A 20,946-nucleotide genomic window follows, 5' to 3' on the forward strand; every position below is an offset into this window, starting at 1 on the left:
ACTTGGAAGGTCAGGAGTGTGGTCTTGCCTCAGGACCACGTGGACACTTGGGCTCTTGGCCACAGCTGAGTTCATGGGGACCTTGACCACTCGTCTACCCGATGCCACCCCACCCCCAGACACTGTGCTGATGGAACTTGGAGGAGGAAGCGGCAGGTCGCTTGGGTGAAAATCACTGTTGCAGAGTGAGAAGTAAACCCTGTGAAAACAGAAGTCCTCTCTGGGTCCAGTGAACACAGGTGTGTCCCCTCCGGGCCTTGGTCACCTGTGCACAGCGCTTCCGGAGTTTGGGCATCTGCCCTTCTGCCCCTACCTGCATCCAGGCAGCATGTCGGGTGGCTGGCTTTGTGCGAGGTGCAGAGCCAGCGGAGGTGCCCCAGTGGCCACATGGCTTGGTCCTTGTGACCCAGAGACCCCACGGCCCCAGTGGTGGCCACAAAGCTGCGATGGAGAGTACCAGAGCCAGTCCTGCGAGGGGCACTGTCACACTCTTTGCAAGGACCTCACCTCCTGTTGTGACTCAGCATTTGGCTCCCCTCTCGGCCCAGGGAGAGGCTGACCTGAACTGCCCGTCCTGATGTCAGTGTCATTTGTCCACTGGGTCCCATAGCTGGGCAGGCCTGGCAGCTCCCCATTGCCCAGTGAGGTGGGGTGTCTGGATCCTTGTAAGGTTCTTGCACCCCCGTGGCAGGCAGGCAGTCTCTTCCCAGCCACCCTCATGCCGCCCAGTGGCCTTGTGCAAAGCTGACAGAGGACAGAAGGGAAGCCTCCCATGGGTCCATCCACCGAGTTTCACCCGGACACCCCTACAGCCAGCGCAGCAGCGTCCAATTCTGCATTGCAACCTGGCATCTTCACAGGACACCTGCCAGCAGGTTCACTAACTTTGAGCCCTGTATTGGCCAGGATGCTCCAGAGAAACAGAACCAGGGAGATATCTGTCTCTGTATCTGCCCATCTATCCATCCATCCATCCATTATCATCTGTTTATCTGCCTACCCATCTCTCTATAAAAGATGTGTTATGAGGAATTGGTGCACATGGTGATGGAGGCTGGGAATGACCTGCCATCTGCAAACCAGAGCCCCAGGCAGGCCAGAGTGGTGATGCCCCTCAAGCTGAGTCTGGAGGCCTGAGACCCCGGGGAGTGGATGGTGTAACCCTGGTCTGGGTACAGGAGAGCATTAGGTGGGTGGGGCAGGAAAGGGCATGTCCTCCCTCCCTCCGCCTTGTGTTCCCCTAGGGCCCTCGGTGGACTGGACGGTGCCCACCCACTCGGGGGAGGGCCATCTGCTCTCCTGAGTCCACCCCTTCAAGTGCTAATCTCACGTGGAACCAGCCTCCCAGCTGCCCCTAGAAGTCCTGTCCAGCCTGGGCGCCCCGCCACATGGACCGGACAGCAAACATCAGGGTCCCCCTTCATGGGGGGAGTGGCTGTTCCCACTGAACTTGGCCCTCACCCTGGGTTGGGCTTTGCTCCCCGCCTGCGCCTGCACTTTCCCCATTTACTTACTTAAAGCCTTCTTTACGTCTGGGTCCCCCAGGCACCATCGTTTCTGGCCAAGGAACTGACTTTACAGCCGAAGGAACGGGCAAGGGGGGATGCCTGTGGGCTTCCCGACGGCTGCCGTTTACCCTGCTTCTCCAAAGAGGTGACCCTGGGGGTGGCGGGCGGGCCTCGGGCATCATCTAGGGCCATGGCCACGGGACAGCCCCGTGACCCTGCACTGTGTCCTGCAGGACGTGCTCGTCCACGGCACCATTTCCCCAGAGCAGGATGCGGGGGTGGGGGACACCTCTTGTGATTAGAACGAACGAGCCAATCCCCAAAGTCTGCCTCTGGGCCCTGGTGGCCTCCACTCTTCTGGTGTAGAGATTTTAGTCACCAACAAAGGAATGCATTGAATGAAACCAGTGTCTTTGAGCTGGAATTGGGGGTCCCACCTGGCTCACCTGGGGCTCCTCCGCCACTGGGCTAAGAGACCATAGAGGGGCTGTCCGTGGTGACGGCCAGGTGACCCTATCAAGAGGAAACGAGGCGCTGCTACTCAGCGTGGGTGCGATGTGGCGTCCCCTTGGTCTCTCCTCTTCCTGCGCACCTGGTAATGAAAGTTGGTGGCAGGGAGCGACCACTGGACAAAGGCCTTCCTCTGAAGCGAAGGCTGGGTTCACCCAGCAGGAGATGCACTCGGACCAGCGAGAGAACTTGGAACGGGGGAGGGGTGGAGCTGGGGAGCCTGCCAGTCTGTCGGGGAAGGAGCAGCCCCTGCACCCAGGGTGTAGAGCTGGTGCTTCTGCAAAGTTTATTCAGTAAGTTGAGAACGGCCCAGGAGAGGGGCGCACACCCCCGGGGCAGGGATGGCCACCCAGCGCAGAACCAGGAGACCTGGGGCTCCTCCCTCCGGGGCGAGGTCTGTGCAACTCCGGATGTGGGGCAGCTGCTGCTCGATGTTGGGCGGGAGCTGCCTTGGTTTTGGAAGTGCAAGTGTGGGAGGGGAGTGCGTGTGATTGGAAACACAAGGGGTGGGTTGCAGTGGGCGTCTGTCACTCTGTCCCCCTTCCCCGCCTGCCCCAGGAGGCTGCTTCTAGGGTTGAGGGGGCTGGCTTTGTGTAGTGCTGGCCGGGGCAGGGCACAGCTCCGGCTGTGGAAGGTCAAAGGGCCCCACGTTCCCTCTTCCTCTGTCAGCCGTGCTGGGGCCTTGGCCTAGGCTGGGCCATTGGGTGTTCCACCCAGGACTTTGGGTTTTGAGCAGAGGATGCACACCGTGGGACAGCTGGTTAGAGAGAACTCACCAGGCAGGTGGTTGGAGGTCGGGTGGGAGAGGCTGTGGCAGAATTTCTCAAATGCGTCCCCCACCCCAGTGCCCTGCCTAAGTCCCTGGGATCTGTGAACACAGCATCACGGAAAATGTGATTTCTCCTTACGACAGGGAGGTGACCCGGTGGCCCTCATGCAGCCACTGGAGCCTTTGAAAGAGGAGAGAGCTCTCCGGCCGCTGGACGGGGGTGTCAGAGGAAGTCTCGCAGCAGCCGGCCTACCACGCTGACTTGAGGATGGAGGCACGTGAGAAGGAGGGGGGCGGTCTCGAGGAGCAGGGTGGCCCCCTGACAGCATGCAAAGGGGGGGCATCGGTGCCACAGCTGCGCAGAGAAGGGTCATCCAGCCCGACCCACCCTCGGTTTGACCTTGTGAGACTCAAGGCAGAGAGCCCAGCTCAGCCTGCCCCCTGCTTCCTGCGCAGCCTGTTCCCGGAGTCTATGAGGGACCCCTGGTCCCTCATATCTGGCCGGGTCCCCGTCCTCCCCCTCCCACCACGATGTGGAAGAAGACAGCGCATCCTCTCCTGCTGAGGCTCACAGGTGGGACGAGGCCGGGGCATCTCTGCCTCTATGGGTGGGAAGGGGGGTGTCCTGAAGCAGCCGAGGGCCCCCCGACTGTCTGCTGGGACCCAGGTGGCCCCTGAGAGCATCCGCTTCAGATGGGTGGTGAGCTGCAGGCCTCTGCTGGTAGCGTCCGGAGAATCTGGGCTCCTGGGGCCGGCAGCCATGGGCCCTGTGGATGCAGGGGGACTGTGAGGCCGTCTGAGGATGCAGCAGGGCAGGCAGGATGCCCGGGCAGGGAGGCTGCCCAGATGGCCGGGCAGAGCGAGTGGTTCAGGGAATGGAGCAGATGGCAGGAAGGGACAGAGGGGCCGCTGGGCCACTGGGGCCAGGTCCTCCCTGCTCCCTGGGCAGGGGAGCCCTGGGTTTCCCTGGGGCTCCCCGGATCAGAGGTCCTGGCTGGGGGCTGGCCTGGGAGCCCAGAAGCACCTCTCTCATTGTTGGTGGAGACGGCACCTGTGGGGCCAGGTCTTGGCAGGGTTGGGGGCCGCAGGGTGAAGTGCGTGGGGGCCCCTCAGTGTGCCCAGCCACCCTGGAACCCCTCCTCTAGAGTCCTGGCCTCGGCCTGGTCCTGGGCCCCCCCCCCCCCCGCGGGGCAGAGGCAGAGGTCTCGGGCATAGGAGCTGGGGGCTGCAGGACCCCTCAGGGAGGGGGTGCGGGGCGGGCGGGCCTACCGCGGGCCGAGGGTGTATTTGCCTCTGCGGTCCAAGTTGCAGCCCGAGTGGATGGCGAACCAGAGGAAGGCGCTGAGCAGCATGGCGGATACCTGGGGGAGGCGGTGGGGCCCCTGCACAGGCGGCTCCAGGGAGGGGTCTCCATGCCTCCCCAGGAAGTCGCTGGGCTGGGCAGCGTTCCCAGCTGTGTGGGGGAGGGAGCGAGGGGGGCCCCGGCACCCCCAGGCCCCTCCCTGGATCAGCGGCCTGCCCCTCCCTGCTTTCTGTGCAGGGCGAGCCCTGCTGGTCCCCAGGACACCAGACCCAGCCTGGAGCTTCCCAGCCCTGCTCTTCCATCTGGGGAGGGGGGGGACCGTGGGGGTGGCGGGGGGAGGGGCAGGGAGGGGCCAAGAGGGTACCGTGGAGACAAGACCGAGGCTGATCAGGGTGGACACGACGACCCCGAGCGTCCCCAGGAAGCTCACGATGGCCTGCAGGCAGTCCTGGGCAGAGAGCAGCGCATGTGGGCCTGCCCACCCCTCCCTGCCCAGGGCAGGGCGCCGCCCCGACGCGTGGGGCTGCACAGCCCACCCAGGAAGAACGCTAGGGGAAGGGAATTCGGGGTCGGCACGCCCCGGGACAGCCGCCCCGGAGCGCTGGGTCAGGCACCGGAAACAAGCGAAAAGAGCAGGGGGACCCCTGGCAGCTCCCAGGGGCCCAGCCGGCGCCCTCCTCGGGGCGTCCCCCGACCTGCCCGTGTGGGGCGGTGCGCCCGGCTCCCTGGACAGGTCTACGTGGCTGGCTGAGGAGAGGGTGCTGGCTGACAGGGAGGGCAGAGGAGCGGCTGGTGGAGGGCTGTGGGGTGCCCAGGCTGTCCCGGCTCCATCCTCCACTCCCAGCTCCTAGCCCGGCAGCCCCGGGGCCTCTGTCTCCAAGGAAAAGGGAGGTGGCGGTCCCGTCTCTGAACCACTTTAGATGGTGGCGTTCGGCTTTGGGGGAGGGACGTGGCAACTGGAGACAGGCTGGGGCATGGAAGTCTAGTGTGGGACATGCAGGGTTCGGTTCTGAAGGCCAAGACGGGGAGGGAGAGGAGGCCGGCTTGGTGCCTGTCTGCCCGTCCATCTGTCCATGAATTCACTTGACAGAGTCTGGGCCCTGCGACCTCCCTGCTTCTGCTTGGACCTCTGGCCCCGGCTGGAACCCAGCCCCTGCTCACTCCTGGGATGGGGACCAGCCCCAGCTGCCCTGGAGGTTGGGCCCTCCGGCGCCCAGGACCTAGCCTCCCAGGGCGCCCTGTGGGGAAAAGAACCCTAACCAGTCCTGACCCCCCTGTGCGGTCGCACTTCTTGGAAGGCAGCTCGGGGTCAGACCACCGCCCAGGATACACCCCTCCCCCAGGGCGGCCTGTCCACCCTCTGTGCTGGCCTCAGTGTCCCTACCCACAAGGCCTTTCCAGTCGGCCCCATGGCCCCTGACATTCTAGAAGGCACAGGAAGCCGGCCCTCAGCCCACTTTGCAGACGGGGTCCTGCGGCGTCTCCCTGGGTGGCATGACTAGGCCTCCTGACCCACCCCCTTCCCTGCACACTGGGCCTTCCGTCGCCCCCGCCCCTCCCAGCACGAGGGCCCGGTGGTGCTGTGTTGGCTCCATCCCTGGCTGGGCCCCGAGCCATATGCATCCTCCTGTCTGTTTCTTGGAGGGGGGCCAAGAGCCTGGCTAGAGATTGGGGTGAGTTTACTTCCTGGACAGCGGGGGAGGGGAGCTGGGGCGGTGGGGGAGCGGGGGGGGGGGCGGGCGGCAGGAGGGAAGGTGGCCTCCCTGTCTCTGCTGCTCCGTCTTGGAAGCCCCGACCCCGGGCTGACCCTCCCTGGAACGCCCTCCTGGCTCTGCGGGGACCCCCGGACGTCGGCCCCGCCACCCAGGCAGAGTTGGCCACTACTGCTCTGGGCCCTCAGCACTGCTCACCCCGCTTGTCTGTCACTGGCCCCCTGCCCTCCTAGAGGCTTCTGATGGTGGCGTCTCAGGTGCCCTGCCCTGCACCTGGCCTTGGGGAGCCCCCGAGCTGGGAGCTCTGTGAAGCAGTAAGGAGTGACTGGAGCCTGGCCCCACCCAGCCTGGAGGAGGGGTCAAGTCCTCCCAGCCCGGCCCAGCTCCTCGCTGCGGCCTCAGCCACTGCAGCCTTCCCTGCGTCTGCCTGCCATGGGCAGCCCCTGTGGTCTGGGGGAGGCCACGGGGGTCTTGGCTGGCCTGGCCCCCTCACCTGTCTTGCAGCCGCCTCTCCCCGACACAGGTCAGCTTCCGAGCTCCCCTGGAGGCCGTAGGGAGAGCCCTTGCCACAGCACAGAAACTGCAAAGGCAGACCAGGGGCAGCTGCTCTCAGGGCCCCGGGGTCCCTGCCGGGCAGGCGGGGAAACTGAGGCGCAAAGAGGCCGAATGACTGGGCAGGTCCAGCAGAGCCGGGGCCCCGGGGAGGCCAGGACTGTGGCCCAGGGGGATGCTGCTGGCTCTGTGGGGGGCCCTGGGCAGCCCAGCCCCTCCCTGTCGCGTGGCCGGCCTGCCTGGCTGGCGGCCCCCCTGCCAGGGCCAGCGCCGGCAGTCATGGGGACCTGTCAGTGCTGTGCTGTCACTGTCCAGAAACTCTTCACCAGTTTTGGACAGGGGTCTTTCCCTGTACTCTGGGCCCTGCAGATTCCGTAGCCGATCCTGTCCAAGGCAGAGGGGGGACAGGAGCCCGCTGTTCCCCCAACCCCGGGGCACTGGTGAACGGTGTCCTAGGCCCTCCTGCTCAGCACCTGGCCCCCAGCCGGCTGATTCTGGGGTCTCCCCTGTGCACATTTTCTGAGTCACAGTCTACCAGGGGTAGCCGACCTGCCCAGAGCTGCCCAGGGAGGGGGCGGCCCCCACCATGCTCACCGTGTCCTGGATGGCCACCAGCTCCTGCCGCCAGATTCCATCCGAGCCCTTCACCGCCTGGTCATACACCAGGTCGTAGGTGTCCAGCACGGCATCCTCCACCTGTACCGCGAGCATCACAGGAAGGCTGCTGCACTGCTGAATCCCCCCACCTCCGGGAAGCTGCCCAAAGGCCCCTTTCTCCTTCTGCCGGGCCCCCCCGAGAGCAGGGACTGTGTCCCCTGGGCAGCTGCTCACAGAGGTTCCCCATATTTCAGTTGTGGGGACCTCTCCCCAGGAATGGCTGTTAATGCCACTCTTACTCCCGAGGGGTCCTGCAGGATCGACCAGGGGCAGGGGCTGCACTGCCCGCCCCCAGCTCTGGTCTCACAGCACAAGGAGGGCCTGGCCGGTGCCCTCCTGCTTCTGCTGATCTGGAGACGGGCAATGGGGCAGGAAAAGCCAATGATGGGCCTAGTGGGGGAAGGCCAGGGGAGGCCTCATGCCAGGAGCTCAGCCCCCAGTGACGCTCTAGGCCTCTACCCAGAACCATCCACTGCATTCTCGAAAGCCCAGGCAGCTCGGTTCCAGGCAATGCAGGTCTGCCCAGAGCTGGCTGTGGGCACCCAGGGCCAGTTCTGGGCAGACGAGGCCCCTTGGAGAGGGGAGGGTAGCAACAGGGGCCTGGCCGGCTCTGCCTTCACTCTACGCCCCAACATCATCCAGACCTCATTGCCTCTGCCCGCCTAGGCATCCCCTTCTGTGCCTTTCCTCATGCTGTCCCCCCAAACGGAAATGCCTTCCCCTTGCCAAGTTATTTCTTCAGAGACGAACTGGAATCTTGCCTCCTTCAGGAAGGCTTCCATGACTGCTCTGGGGTCTCTGGTCTACCTGGCAGGGCCTCTTTGACCTCCCCTGCCCTCTGATGCCTCCTTTCCCACCTCAGAGACCCTGAGCCCTCCCTCCCTTCCTTTCCCAGTTCCACGCCAGGCTGACTGCTGGGACAAGCTGACAGGTGCTCAGGAGTGCCCCAAAGGCCTGAGGGCGAGCAGAGGACCTTTGCCGGCTCTCCTACTCACTCCCGAACTCCAGAAAGGAAGGGTGGCTTCCCCACCCCGAGCCCAGAGGACTTGGGGCAGGCGGGCAGTGTCGTCCGAAGCCCCGGTGCCCGGCTAGGAACCCAGCAACTCTCCCAGGGCTAATTAACCCTCCCAGCTGAGACCTCGCTCCGAGAGTCATCCCAGACTCAGCCAGCGGGTTTGTCCCCTGCTCTTTGAGAGGTGGGCAGCGTCCTGGGCTGGGGGCCAGGCGCCAGGCTGGCCACCCCTGCAGGAGGCCTGGCCAGGGGCCCTCTCTCTCAGCCACGGTTTCCTCCAGTGAAATGAGGGTGGAGACCTGCCAGGCTGCTGTGTCCTCGTGGGAGGAGGTCCCGGTGAGGACTGGGGGTCTCGTGGGGCCGGTCTGGGGCCAGTGGGGGAGGAGGCTGTGACAAGGAGGCCAGCTTCAACCACCCTGGGGTTCCAGCCCCCCCGCCACCAGGGCTCGGGGAGCCCCGGCACCTCTGAGGAGGGGTATCGTTGCTGTAGTACTGGCAGGAGTGAGCCTGCTGGTGGCTGAGCTGCGCGTCTCCCCCACAACCCCAGAAGCAGGGACCACCAGCTTCTCCTTCAGGTAAAGCAGCAGGCTGGGCAAAGCCACGGTGCCTGCCCAAGGCCCCCGGGCCTGGCAGTGGGGGCCAGGCTGACTGTCCTGAGGCCTGGGGGTCTGGATGGAGGTTCCAGGGCCCGTGTTTCTCCAGGAGAAAATGGGGTGAGTTGGGTGGTCCCAAGTCTATGGGGCCCTGATAGCTGGATGCTCCCTGCCAGGGTGTCCTGATCTTTAAACCTCATCTTCCAGAGCTTCAGGGGGTGCCCCCTTCGGATGGGGGTTTCTGGGCTGCTTAATGGGAGCCAGGTGCCTGGGGTGTCCCTGCAAAACCGGAGTGGACCCCTCCCAACCCTCCATTTGCCACCCGCCCTCCTACTGTAGGCTCAGCCTCCCTGGGTGGGGACAGCTCCGGGGTGGCCGGTGGGAGCTGCATGCAGGTGGTCTGCAGAGCCGGGGGAGGGGGTGGGGTGGGCTCACTTGCCAGAGGGCTGCTGGACCATGGGGGCGGGGCGGGGCCTCGAGGGGCGGGGCCCAGACCGGGAGCTGTGAGGACAGGCAGCCTTTCAAGGCTCCTCTTTGCTCTGCTGTACTTAATCCGTGCGTGAATTATTAAGTGGAGCCGGGCAATTCATTGCCCCGGCAGGCCTGTCTGGGGACAGGGACACTGCAGCAGAGTGGCTCTCAGACTCCAGCGGGAGCATAATTAATAGCCCTCATAATAATTCATAGCACGGCCGCCCAGGCCCCGCAACGCAAGCCCTTGCCAGCTTCACAGCGCCTACCAGGGCCCGAGGGAATGAGCTCCGGGTGCAGTGAGCAGCGGGGGCAACGGGGAGGGCACCCCTCACCCACCAGGGTCTGTGGCCTGGCTTCTGGGCCATCGGAAGACGCAGCTGGCCCCTGTTCTCTGTCCTAAAGTTCCCTACCTGTAGGGTTGCCCTAGACATGCCATCCTGACCCTGTGTTTTAGGATATCTTAGGGGGTCGCTGGGGGAAATGAGGGGGGACAGGCCTGGCTGGGCTTAGGCTCCAGGACCCCTGGTGCAAACAGCTGGGCCCCTTGTCCTTCTCTGCTCCCTGGGCCTCCAGCTGGACCTTGCGGAAGGGAGGAGCCAAGGCTGGGATCTGTTTGGCAAGGGTTGGCCCTGAGGCCAAGGCAGCAGCCGAGGTTCTCGGGTCGGGCGGCACAGGATGGGAGGCTTGGCCGGCCCTTGCTGCCTGGTGCCCTGGCAGGTGCCCAGCTCTGCAGTGGCCCTGGTGATGGAGGACAGACTTGGGCTCGGGGGTGCAGACAGGTTTCACTGAGCCCCTGGCCTGCCCAGGCTCACTCCTGCCACTCAGCAGCCCGCTCAGCGGGGCCTCACGCCCCTTTTACAGACAAGGAAACTGAGGCCCAAGAAGCTTAAGTGATCCCCCAAGACTTCGACCCTAGACTTTGAAGCCAGAGCACCCTCACAGGGCTACCTCTGTGCTCACATGGGCCTGGACAAACTCATGGACTGAAGGTCTGGGAGGAAGCCCCAGCCCCCACCGGGGTCAGGCCCGAGAGCTGGCCCCTGAGGTGAGCTGGAGCGCAGACCAGACCAGAGGATTTTTGTGGGGGATGGTGGCGGGGGTGGGACAGAGAAGCGGCCCAGCTGGGAGCCGTCTGGCTTTTCACTCCCTCCCCTTCCTGGTGCGGGAATCCCAGCCGGATTGTGGCCTGTGGCCCCAGCACACATGGCCCCTCCCCTGCAGAACAGCAAATCCTGGGCTCAGAGCGCTAAACACACGGTGTCAGAGAACAGAGGGTGGCCTGCAGCCGCCCCCGGGAGAACCTCATGGGGCCCCGGGGCGCCCTGGCAGCTCTCTTGGCCGGGACCACCCGCGTGGTGACCCAGCCCTCGAATGGGCCAGATCACTCCTTGGCGGAGGTAAATGTGAGGCCAAAACCCCAGTCTTGCCTGGTCTCCCTGGTCAAGGCTGCTGGCCAGCCCCTCCAAGAGCTGAGGCCACCATGCCAGGGCTCTGACCCCTCCAAGAGCAGAGGAAATAACCTTTTCCATTTGGTCACAGTGGGGTGACCCCACGTGATGCCAGGGTGGTGGGGAATGGCTTGGGGTGACCTTTGGGCAGGGAAGGGCAAAGAGCCCTGGATGGTGGACACCTTCTGCCCCGGCTCTGGAGGGTGACCTCGCACTCCCCCCACCCCCTCCATCTGCAGACCAAGGGGGTGACCACCACCCTGGAAGGTCGGGAGAAATTCGGCCATTTCTGTGGGTGAGGAAAGACAGGACCAGAGAGGGTGATCACACACCTAGAAGAACACAGCACAAACTCGGCCTCCAGACCCGGCCGCTGTCTGCGAGCCTCTGCATCTGGCATGAACATCTTGTGGGGCCCGGGCAGCAAGTGGGCCGGGGCTGCGGGGACACCTGACGCACAGGCAAAAGTCATTGCCTGTCCCCCGCTGCTCGCACAGGGTTTTGCCCAGGAACTGAGAACGCTCTGTCTGGACTGGCCTTGGTTTCCTGGGCTGGACCTTACTAAGTGCATGGGGAAACTGAGGCACAATGAGAGGAGAAAGGACTGCTCAGGGTCACAGAAAGCCTGGCCGGATGGGACCGGTCTCTGTCTGTGACCCCACCCACTGGCCCCGCAGCTTCTGGGGGGCTGCTTTGGGGTCTCGCCTGGGGCAGGGCTCTCACAGGTGCAGGCTGGGGCCCGAGTTCTGCTGCCAGAGTCTTGTCCACTGCTGGGGACCAAGGGGAGGCCTGCCCCTTGGCACGTCTGCCAGCTGCAGCCTCTCAGCCAAGGAGCAGCAGTGGCCCTGAGGCCTGGGACCAGCACTGGGAAGCAGACGTGGGGCAAGAGGTCCCTTTGGGAACACATCCTGCATCTTGGTGGTGCTCCTGCGGCCGCCCCACCAGCCCAGGGGCTGCCTGTAGGCTCACGGCTCCGCTGGGGAGAGAAGCCTGATCCTGTTGGGGGCTATGGGCACAGGGCAGTGGTGGGGGCCTGGTGTTGGCCAGCCTTGCTCTGTGCCCTCCCCTGGTACCCACTGAGTGGGGTCGCCGGCGCCCCACCCTCAGCCAACTGTGGACTCTCCTGGCCCCCACCAGGCCCCAGGCCCCACACAGGAGCCAGTCAGAGGCTGCTGCCCCTCTCTCTGAGCCTCGTGGGCACAGTTTCCTCTGCCCTGATCCCCAGTCCTGGTCTGGGAGGGGTCAGCTCTGTTCATGCACTTGGCCAGCCCCACAGCCAGGCAGGCTCTCAGCTCTGTCTCAGGGCCCCCAGTTCAGATGGAGCTTCTGGAGGCCCAGGCTGCCCCAGCCCACTGTGCTGCTTGGGAGGGCTTCCCCGGGGTCAGCGCCCATCCGAGACCCATGACCTGTAGGCTTCCAGCCCTGCTCTCTGGGGCGGGGCCACATGTCCCAGAGCTGGGGCCTCCTTCCCTCCCAGCCCTGAGCCTCCTGGAGCCCTGCTGAACCAGCAGCACCCAGAGAACGGGGTGGGGGGGTGGAGGGACGAAGGAAGGAAGAAACAGAGGACCCCCACCCCGGCTGGGGAGACCTCACCCACCATGAGCACGGCCTCCGCCAACACGAATGTCCCTGGAGAAGAGCCCACAGTGAAGACGGAAGTGGGACTACCCCTCCCCCCGACCTGGGCAGGGCAGGTCCCAGGCTGAAGGACTGTGGTTGTCCTGCGGGTGAGGCCTGGACACCTGTCCACGGCCCTCCAGCCCCTGCCCCTCCCACCCCATACGGGCGTCTCTCCCCTCCTGCCCCACCCGATTGCGAGGGCAGCCCCTTTAGTGCATTTTCTGGACCCAACCCCCACATCAGTCCCTCAGGCTAGCTGGGGGGTCCCCCTCCCCCAGCTGCCCAGGCGCCCCCTTCCGGGCCTAGGGAGGCCTTAGTGAGCAGGTCTAGTGTCCTAGACCTATGCCTACCTCTCCTTCCCTGAGAAGCCGCCTCTCCTAGCCCCAGATAGGTCGGGCGTCCTGGGCTCCCACCCCGCCACCAGGCAGACAGTGTCCCCACAGGGGTACCCCCTCGCCACCCTCTCTCCTGGTGACGGGCAGGTGACAGGACTCCCAGGACTGAGGGGGGCCAGGCGGGGTGCTCACCTGGCTGGGGCTGTGGAACCTCCAGAAGGCCACCTGCACCAGGGCACAGAAGACCAGGGCAGAGCACAGGAAGGCCTGGGCAGAGGAGGGAGGCGGGCAGGTGAGCAGGTGAGCGGTGCTGTGGTTCATGGTGTGGCCTGGCGGCCTCCCTCTGGGCTGGGCCCATGAGCCCGGCTCCCCACTGCCCGAGGGAGAGACCTGGGGTCCCCTTTTCAGGAGTTTTCCTATTGCTGGTTTTGGCTCCTGAGGGCCTGTCAACACCCTCTGTCCTGGGGAGGCAGGCTGTCCCCGGGATGATGGAGACCCTGCCCTCCGCAGCTGCTGCCCGGAGGGGCGCTGACCCCGGGAGGGCCAGGCAGCGCCTTCCCCGCACCTGGGATTCAGACCTGGGGACAGAAACGTCCCCGATTCAGGTGGTCTGGGCAGGAAGAAGTGCCCGCGGCTGCCCGCCGCCCTCAGACAGTGCGGGCCTTTGGGGCAGGGGCAGGCGGCTTTGTTTTCTTTTCTGAAATGTGCCTCCAGGGGGATTTGGGGGCTGGGTTTCCAGCCTGGAGAGCGTGGCCAGGTGGACGTCCCAAGATGGTGTGACTCGCGGCAGAGAAGCTCCCCTCCCCACTCTGTCCCCGTGGCCCAGCCAGCCCCTGTCCCCTCCTGTCACTCCGAGGGCTCTCTTGCTCTGGTGGCCAGTCTCTCTCTTGTGAATGGACATTATGCACCCCCCAAAATGTAAACATGCCGCAGTGCTCTTTTGTGGGTCACCACAGACTAGGAACCCTGGCCCCCACCCCTAGGCTGAACACTGTGTGCTGGCGACCCTCAGGTTCAGGTCTTGGGCTGGGGCTCCCCTGGAGCTCTAGTTGGTCACTCCACCTGCTGACCACACCGCCCGGGGCCTGGAGGCGGGTGTAGCTCCCCCTGCCGCTCTGCCACACCAGCTTTGTGCGGGCCCACAGCCCCGGGCGGAGTGAGATCGGCTTAGCGGGTATGTCACCGCCCCAGGGCTGTCCGCAGCCCAGAAAGGGCGGTGGCCAGGCTCTCCTGACCCAGGAGCCTCACTAGAGTGACACCCAGGAGAGTCGATGACCAACGGTAGAGGGACACCCAGACACAGACGGACACATGGACCCTGGCCAGGCTGGGTGGGGTTGGAGAGACAGTCCACACCTGGAGGGGTCCACCAGGCTCCAGGGAACAGTGGGCCACCCCACCAGCCCTAAAACTTGGTGCGGGCACAGGGGCAGCCCTTCCGGCCTTCACCCCGTGTTCCCTCCTGCCTGCCCAGGGGTCCGCAAGGCCTCAGTCTCAGGACAGCCCTGCGATGCCGCCTCCTCCCTCCGCCCGCCCTCCCTCCTCGCCGCCCTCCTCCTCCCGCCTGGCTAAAGGCCACCTTCCCCATCTGGAAGCCATTGCTCAGCGCTGCCTCCCAGGCTGGAGGCCGGGAGCCAGCTCAGGGGACCAGCATTTTCCAGGAATCGTCTCATTCCTCAGGAGAGGGGGCATCACTCCCTGCCTCCTGCCCCGCCCGCCGTCCAGAGGGTCCCGGGGAACGGAGGGCCGGCCGGATCCCCGGGACAGCCACAGTGCTGGGGCGCTGGGTGCAGCCGGCCGATCCCCGCTGTCCTTTCTCCTGACTCTGAACATGCAAATAAATCAAAATGGCTTCCTGGGCGCCGCTGCCAGCTCCAGCTCCGCGCCCAGCCTGCACGCCTTTCATTTCCTGTGTGTGAGGCTGGTCTGGGAGGAGGCCGGGGAGGGGGAGAAGGGCAGGAGGGGGCGGGGGGAGCGCCAGGACGGGAAGGCTCTGGGCTCCCTGGCACGTGCTCACAGACCCGCCAGATGATGCACGCACACAAGGATGCACACACGCCCGCCGCTCACCGGGGCAGCATGGCAGTGAGGTCCCCAGCCCCCGCAGGGCGTCCAGGCTGGGGCCCAGGGCGGGCAGCTGGGGTGCAGCTGGCGTCCAGCGTGGGTCTGACCCACAAACCGGCAGGAGGTACAACCGAGGCCCTGGTGCCCACTGACCCCTGCCCCCAGACCAGGGTGCAAGGCTGGGCGGTCGAGGAGTGGGTAGCTGGGGAGGCCCTGGGAACCGTCTGGGCCAAGAACAGGCTGGAGCTGGTGTGATGGAGCCGGGAACCTTGGAACAGGGGACTTGGCGGAGGCATCTTCCCGCCTGCGCCCTAAGCCCAGCACTATGGCGCCCCCTGGTGGCTGACCCTGGAGCTGCGTGCTGGCCTCCCAAGGCCGCCCCTCCTGGACCCTTGGGCCTGGCCCTCCAGCCCTGAGTCTGGAGAGTCCACCTCTCGGGTCAGCTCCCACTGGGGCCTCCCTCTCTCCCAACCCGGCCCGTGGGCTCCAGGCCGCAGCCAGACTGCACAGGCCAGTCTTAGTGCCGTCCACATAGCCTTGCCCTGCCCACACTCCTGCGGGATCCGGGTTAGGTCTGGTGCTGCCTGACTCCCCTCTGCTCCCCGAGCACACCCAGGGCCCGGCACTGCAACTCCAGGAGGTGACTTAGTCCCTGCCCTTGGAGAAGTTTACAACCCAGAATTCATTCAACAAACATTTGCTGACACAGGCTGGGCCAAGAACCCTGCCACCCTGGGGACTCCTGCCCTCAGGAGCCCAGGGTTGTCAGCCTCAGAGCCACCCACCCCACAGGGAAACACAGCCCCCAGAATGAGTTCCTAGGAGTCACGAGCCCCACGAACCACTCTCAGGGGTGGGGTTGGCAGGAGCAGAGGGCTGGAGGCAGAGGGACCGGCAGAGTTGTAGGGAAGCTGGACTTGGTCCCAGAGTCCCAGCCAGGAGCCGGGGCCCCAGTTCAGGTGATAGGAGCGGGGCTTGAGCCCAGAGTGGGCTCTGGGTGGGGTGGGGGGGCCTGCATCAGGTGCTGGCTGGGGGGGGGCGTGTGAGAGCCTCGGGGAGGCGGGGACAGCAGGCGGAGCAGCAGGCCATGCCAGTGGGGACCAAGACGGGGCCACATGGTGGAGTGGGTATGGGGGCTACAAAGGGCCACTGGTGTGGGGCGAGGTCGGGGGCTTGTGGGACCTCTGGGGACGGGGAGAACCCACCCCTGGTAGCAGCTCACGGGGACCCCAGGCCCCTGCACAGTCCTGACCTGCAGAGGGTCCCTCCCTGTCTCCTGGGCCTCTTCGTAAGGGGGATGGAATTCACCCAACCCCTTTCCCAGAGCCTCCACTGTCCCAGAACCAGATACTCCCTGGGCCTTTGGGAATGGCTTCCGGGCCTGGGAGGGCCAGCTCTGCCTTTTAAGGCCCCCATGGATGATGCGTGAGATAGGGCCGGGGCGGAGGGTTCCTGCCTGGCCCACATCCCTCAGGCCTCGGATTCTGTCAGGACACTGAGGGAGGTGGCAGGCTCTGGGGGCTCACAGCCCACCAGTTCCAGATCCCATCCTGGCGGCGGCAGAGGGTAGGGGACACGGAGGACTCACCCCTGCCATAAGGCCCCGGGCCTCTCTCACAGTGGCTGCAGTGCCCAGCACGGCCGCCAGGGTCAGGAGCCCGGCCAGGCTGATCCCTGCAGAGAAGGCTGGGTGCGAGAGGGGAAGGTCAGGGTGCCCAGGGCAGGGGTCCCCTGTGCACAGAGCCTGGGTCTGAACTCCAGCCCCAGGTCGACTCGGTGGTGCTGAGTGTCTGGAAGCTCTGAACGGGCCCTTCCGTGACAAGCAGGGGCGGGCCTCCCACCAGCCACCCCCTCCTCCTCCCAGCGCCCAGAAGGACCTAGAGGGAGAGAGGGGAGGAGGCCCCGGTGGGCCCTGTCCCTCCCACTTCTGTTTCCGGCCCTCCCCACACTCGGACTATCTTAGAAGCCACATCCCCGGGGGCTGTAAGCTTATCAGTACAGGCCTGGGCCCAGGCCTCCTGCTCCAGGGAGTCCTGGGTTCGGGGCTCAGGGAAAAGCATGAGGTCTACAAAGCACAAGAAGGCCTGGGGTGGGGACCTTCCACCCCCACCCCACGAGCCTCGGTTCCCCCCTCCTTGGCCTCCTCTGCTCTTTTCTGAGGCCAAGCCAGGCTCAGAGCCTCATCCTGGGCAGGCCCCTCTCCAGGTGAGCACCCCTCCTGGCCACAGAGGACGGGGTCCAGATTCCCCCTGACGCACCCTCGCTGCCCCAGGCTCCCCGGGGGAGGTGGAGACCCGTGCCGACCCTAGGCCTAGAACAGCTGGGACCCCAGGGCAGCCCCCTGCCCTGACGCCACCCCTGCCCCAGCTCAGCGCCACGCGGGGGGCCGTACCCCAGCGCAGGGCTCCTCCCCAGCCCCTTTTGCACCTAAAGCCCCCTCACCGATTGTGGTGGCCCAGGACCTCACTTACCCCAGTGGCGTATGGTCTCATAGGGGGTCCTCCCTGAGGACGCGTGGCCAATGACGGCAAAGTGGGCCTCGAAGTAGGTGAGGGCAGCCATGGTGGCCACAGCCACGCCCAGCAGCTGGGGGGGCAGGCCCGCGTGTGGGGGCAGGACGGGACCTGGCCTGGCCCCCACCAGCCTCCCTCCAGCTTCCCGGTCTCACGTGAGACAGGTCAGCTGTGGGGCTCCTGGGTGTTTCTGGGGGTGGTCTCGGGAGGCCTTGGCCCCAGACACCCCACCACACCCTCACCCGTAGACGTCTCCAGCAAGCACACGGACACCTCACCACACACACACTCACACAGCCCCCCCACACTCACACAGACACCCCCACACTCACAGGCACCCCTACACTCACCCAGACACCCCACACTCACACAGACACCCCCACACTCACAGGCACCCCTACACTCACCCAGACACCCCCACACACTCACCCAGACACCCCCACACACTCACCCAGACACCCCTACACTCACACAGACACCCCCCCCCACACACACACTGTCTAGCTTCTCCAAAGAGCCTTGGATCATTCCATTTGCAGAGCAAGGAATGGACCCACCCCAGCCCCTAGCAGCCCCCTCACCTCCCATTCCTATGAGAGCACCTTCCAGGGCAGGAAACCCTGCCCCACTCCCCCGGGGACACCCCCTCTGACCCCAGTCCCCCAGTCCCCCAAGGCCCTCCGGCCTCCTCCAGGCCCTGTGCTGACCGGCAGGACAGACCCTGCCCACGGGCCGTCCTTCTGCCCCCGGGAGTCTGCCAGCAGGACACCGGGTGCATGTCCATGGGGGGAGCGGGGCTGGTGTGTGTGTGGGGGCGCAATTCTGGGAGTCCAGTAACACCCCCCCCCCCCGCGTCCCACCCAGCCCGCCTGTTACCAAGAGAAAGAAGCTGGTGACCAGCATCTGGCATTTGGCCACCCTGACTCGACTCCAGAGCCCCATGGCGGTCTCCTCTGGTCTCCTCTCCCCTCCCCTCCTTTGCCCTCCCGGCTGCCCTCCCCGGCCCTCTCCTCCCACTGTGGTTTCCAGCTGGGCGGGGGCCTCGACCGCAGCTGCCCGCCCCGGAGTGGGGCTACGTCCCAGGGTGTGTTTTTATCAGCACACGGCGGGGAAGCTGAGCCTGTGGGTGCCCGGAAGGAGGGCAGGCAGGAAGGGGGTGGCGAGGCCAGCTCCTGCCCCCCAGTGCCCCCAGCCCTGGCCCGAGACAGCGGGATGCTTGGCCGTCATCCTTGGAGGAATCGGAGATTGGGTCCAATCTGAACATCCTTGTTGAAGCATCGTCTTAGGAAACATCATTTGAAATGTCCTGCGACAACAACATTTTTGAAAGAGCAATTTGATTTTCAACGCCTCAGCGGCACAGATGAGTGATTTAGAGCAGAGCCGTGTGGAGGGCGCGGGAGGGCTGGGCCTCACTCGTGCCACGTCGGGCCTCTGAGCGAGGCTTTGTCAAAACATGAATCCGTCCTTAAGCAAGACTGAGAGCCCGGGGACGGGGCAGGGCTGCAAACAAGGGATGTGGAGCCGCGCCGTCCAGGAGGGTCGCTGGGTGCCCCCGTGGGCCTGCAGGGGCCGCTGGTGAAACTGCCCATCTGGGTTCGGTCTGGGCCCGTTCAGACCGCTGGGGACCCTGCTGTCATCCTTCGAGGCTCACCACCCACGCTGGGGTGGCCTCCCCCTCCTGGCTCACAACGTGGGGTGTCCCCAGACACGTGGGGACCTCAGCCGGGGAGGACGAGTGCCCCAGACAGCTGTGGTCGTGGCGATACCTTGGTTTCTAGGAACCAGCAGCACGGGGCCGATGGCGGGTCAGCAGCTCCGCCACCTCCTTCCTCTCCCTGCCCAGAGCGGGCCGGGGGTAGGCAGAACCCCTCGTCCCTCCCAGCCCCGCCAGGTGCCCCTCAGCCCCTAGGAGGGGCACGAGGGGACCCTCCATGTCATGGCCTGTAGGTGGCGCCAGTGGAGCCAGGTGTGGCCTGAGGGGGACAGCAAGAGAGAAAGTTCTGGACCCGGGGGCGTCAGGGCCGTGGGCAGGGGGCCGGCCACCTCGGCCCTCCCTCCCCCCGAGGTGAGCTGCTCACCGCTGCGCCACTTCGCTGAGGAAAGCAGCGCCCTCCACCTCCCCGAGACGCCGTCGGCCCCGGGCACCTCCGGGCCGGGTTCGGGGAAACCCCTTTGGGCCGAGGCCGGGCCTGCCTTCTTGACCAGCCCCTGAGAAGTGCCTACTGCGCGCCGGGGAGCTTGGCACAGGTGACCTCGCTGTCTGTCCCCAAGCAGCACCAACCCTCCCGTGAGCAGGAAAGGAGCCCCCCAGTGCCTAGCCTTGTGGGGATCCAGCCTGGGTGAGACCCTCCAAAGATCAGCTTCTGGCCGCGGCACCCTTCCCCCGCGGGAGACCACCACTCCCCCCGCCCCGGGACCCCCCCTTTCCTGGCTGAGCTGCACCCTCCCGCTCCCACAGCCCCTCTGCAAGAAGAGGAGGCATCTGGTGGGGGCCGAGGGTGGGGGAGCTGCTGGCCCTGCCCAGCTGCCCGGACCTCTGACCCCTGAGGTCACCAGCCCGGCCCAAGGGCACTGCTGGCCTGGGGGAGGCAGCAGGGGGCCTAGAGCAGCAGCCTGTGTCCGGAGGGGCTGGGCCAGGGCGCGGAGCCTCTGCCTGCCACGGACGCCACCTCCTGTCCCTGTCCACGGCAGATGTGCGTGTGCACGTGTGTGCGAGTCTGTGTGTGCGTGTCTGTGTGCACGTGTGCACCCACGTGTGTTTGTGTGACCTGGTACCGCAGCCCGCTGACCTTCCTCTTACCCCCTCGTCCCTGCCCTCGTCTAATAATTAGTTGGTTCGTTGAAAACTGTTTTATCGCAGGAGTCAGCTGGCAGAGGTCCCGGCGGCCGAAGCGGGGACAGCTGGAACAGAAGGGAAAGTAGCATGCTGGGTGACAACTCACCATGTTAAACAAGTGCCCGCGAACCCACACCGGTCTGCGTGCACGCCGGGATCAATGACGCGGGTCAGTTCCGAATAACGGGTGTAGGTTCTCCCGGGGCAGGGAGGGGAGCCGACCCCCAGCCCCCGGGAGCGACCTCCTTCCCGGACCCAGGAAGGGAGGGAGTCTGACCGGCACACTCGGCCAGGGGACTCAGCCAGGTGAGTGGGGCAGCGACACAGGCATCAGCCGTGTCGGTGGCGTGTGTGCCGATGGGATGGGATGGAAGGTCACGTCACCCCTGCAGTCCTCCTCCCCCGAGCCCCAACCCTAGTCTAATCAGGACAAAAACACCAAACCAACCCCGACAGAGGGGTGTCCTGCTGTGTACCTGGCGGTCCTCCTTGAGACTCTCAAGGTCATGGAAACCTGTCATAGCCCAGAGGAGCCCAGGGTGGTACCTAAGCGTGTGTGATCCCAGATGGGGTCTCAGAGCAGAGCAAGGAATTCAGGTGAAGACTGAAGCGACCCGGAGGAAGTATGGACTGCAGTCAGTGGTGCTGGACCAACACCCATCCATTCCTTGTGACAAACGTCCCGCGCTCTTACCGGTGCGGACGTTAGGGGACACGGGGGTGGGGTGCAACACGCCAGCTCTCGGTACTGTCTTTGCAACTCTTCTGTGAATCCAAAACTGCTCTAAAATAAATTTTATTTGAAAACATGGTTTTGTCTGCCAACCCAGGCTCCTGACACAGAGGGCGCAGTTTGGAGCTGGCTCCGCCTGTCCGCTCACTGGGTCATGACCTCTTGGTCCTGTGCTTGGCCGAGCCCCACTCCGTTAACTGCTCGTCACCAAGACAGTCACTCACTCAGTGATCTCCCCCGTCCACCTGCCCCCCGTCCCCCTGCTCACCTGCCCACTTGCCCACGGGCCCTCCTGTCCCCTTCT

At 65.3% G+C, this 20,946-nt stretch overlaps 1 protein-coding gene across 1 annotated transcript; it reads right to left on the reverse strand.

Moving 5' to 3' along the window:
- Positions 1 to 1,385: 1,385 nt before the first annotated feature.
- On the reverse strand, positions 1,386 to 20,085 carry TSPAN32 (tetraspanin 32). Its single transcript, XM_032490145.1, has 10 exons — positions 17,947 to 20,085; positions 17,029 to 17,143; positions 16,146 to 16,243; positions 12,686 to 12,760; positions 6,949 to 7,050; positions 6,296 to 6,448; positions 4,455 to 4,538; positions 4,057 to 4,148; positions 3,360 to 3,554; positions 1,386 to 2,100 (listed from the first exon to the last, which is right to left on the reverse strand). The coding sequence occupies exons 1-10, from the start codon at positions 18,010 to 18,012 to the stop codon at positions 2,046 to 2,048; spliced, it is 1,035 nt and encodes a 344-aa protein (XP_032346036.1). The 5' UTR covers positions 18,013 to 20,085; the 3' UTR covers positions 1,386 to 2,045.
- Between the last annotated feature and the right edge of the window lie 861 nt (positions 20,086 to 20,946).

Source organism: Camelus ferus, chromosome 10, assembly GCF_009834535.1.
Source record: "Camelus ferus isolate YT-003-E chromosome 10, BCGSAC_Cfer_1.0, whole genome shotgun sequence".
Classification (NCBI taxonomy): domain Eukaryota; kingdom Metazoa; phylum Chordata; class Mammalia; order Artiodactyla; family Camelidae; genus Camelus; species Camelus ferus.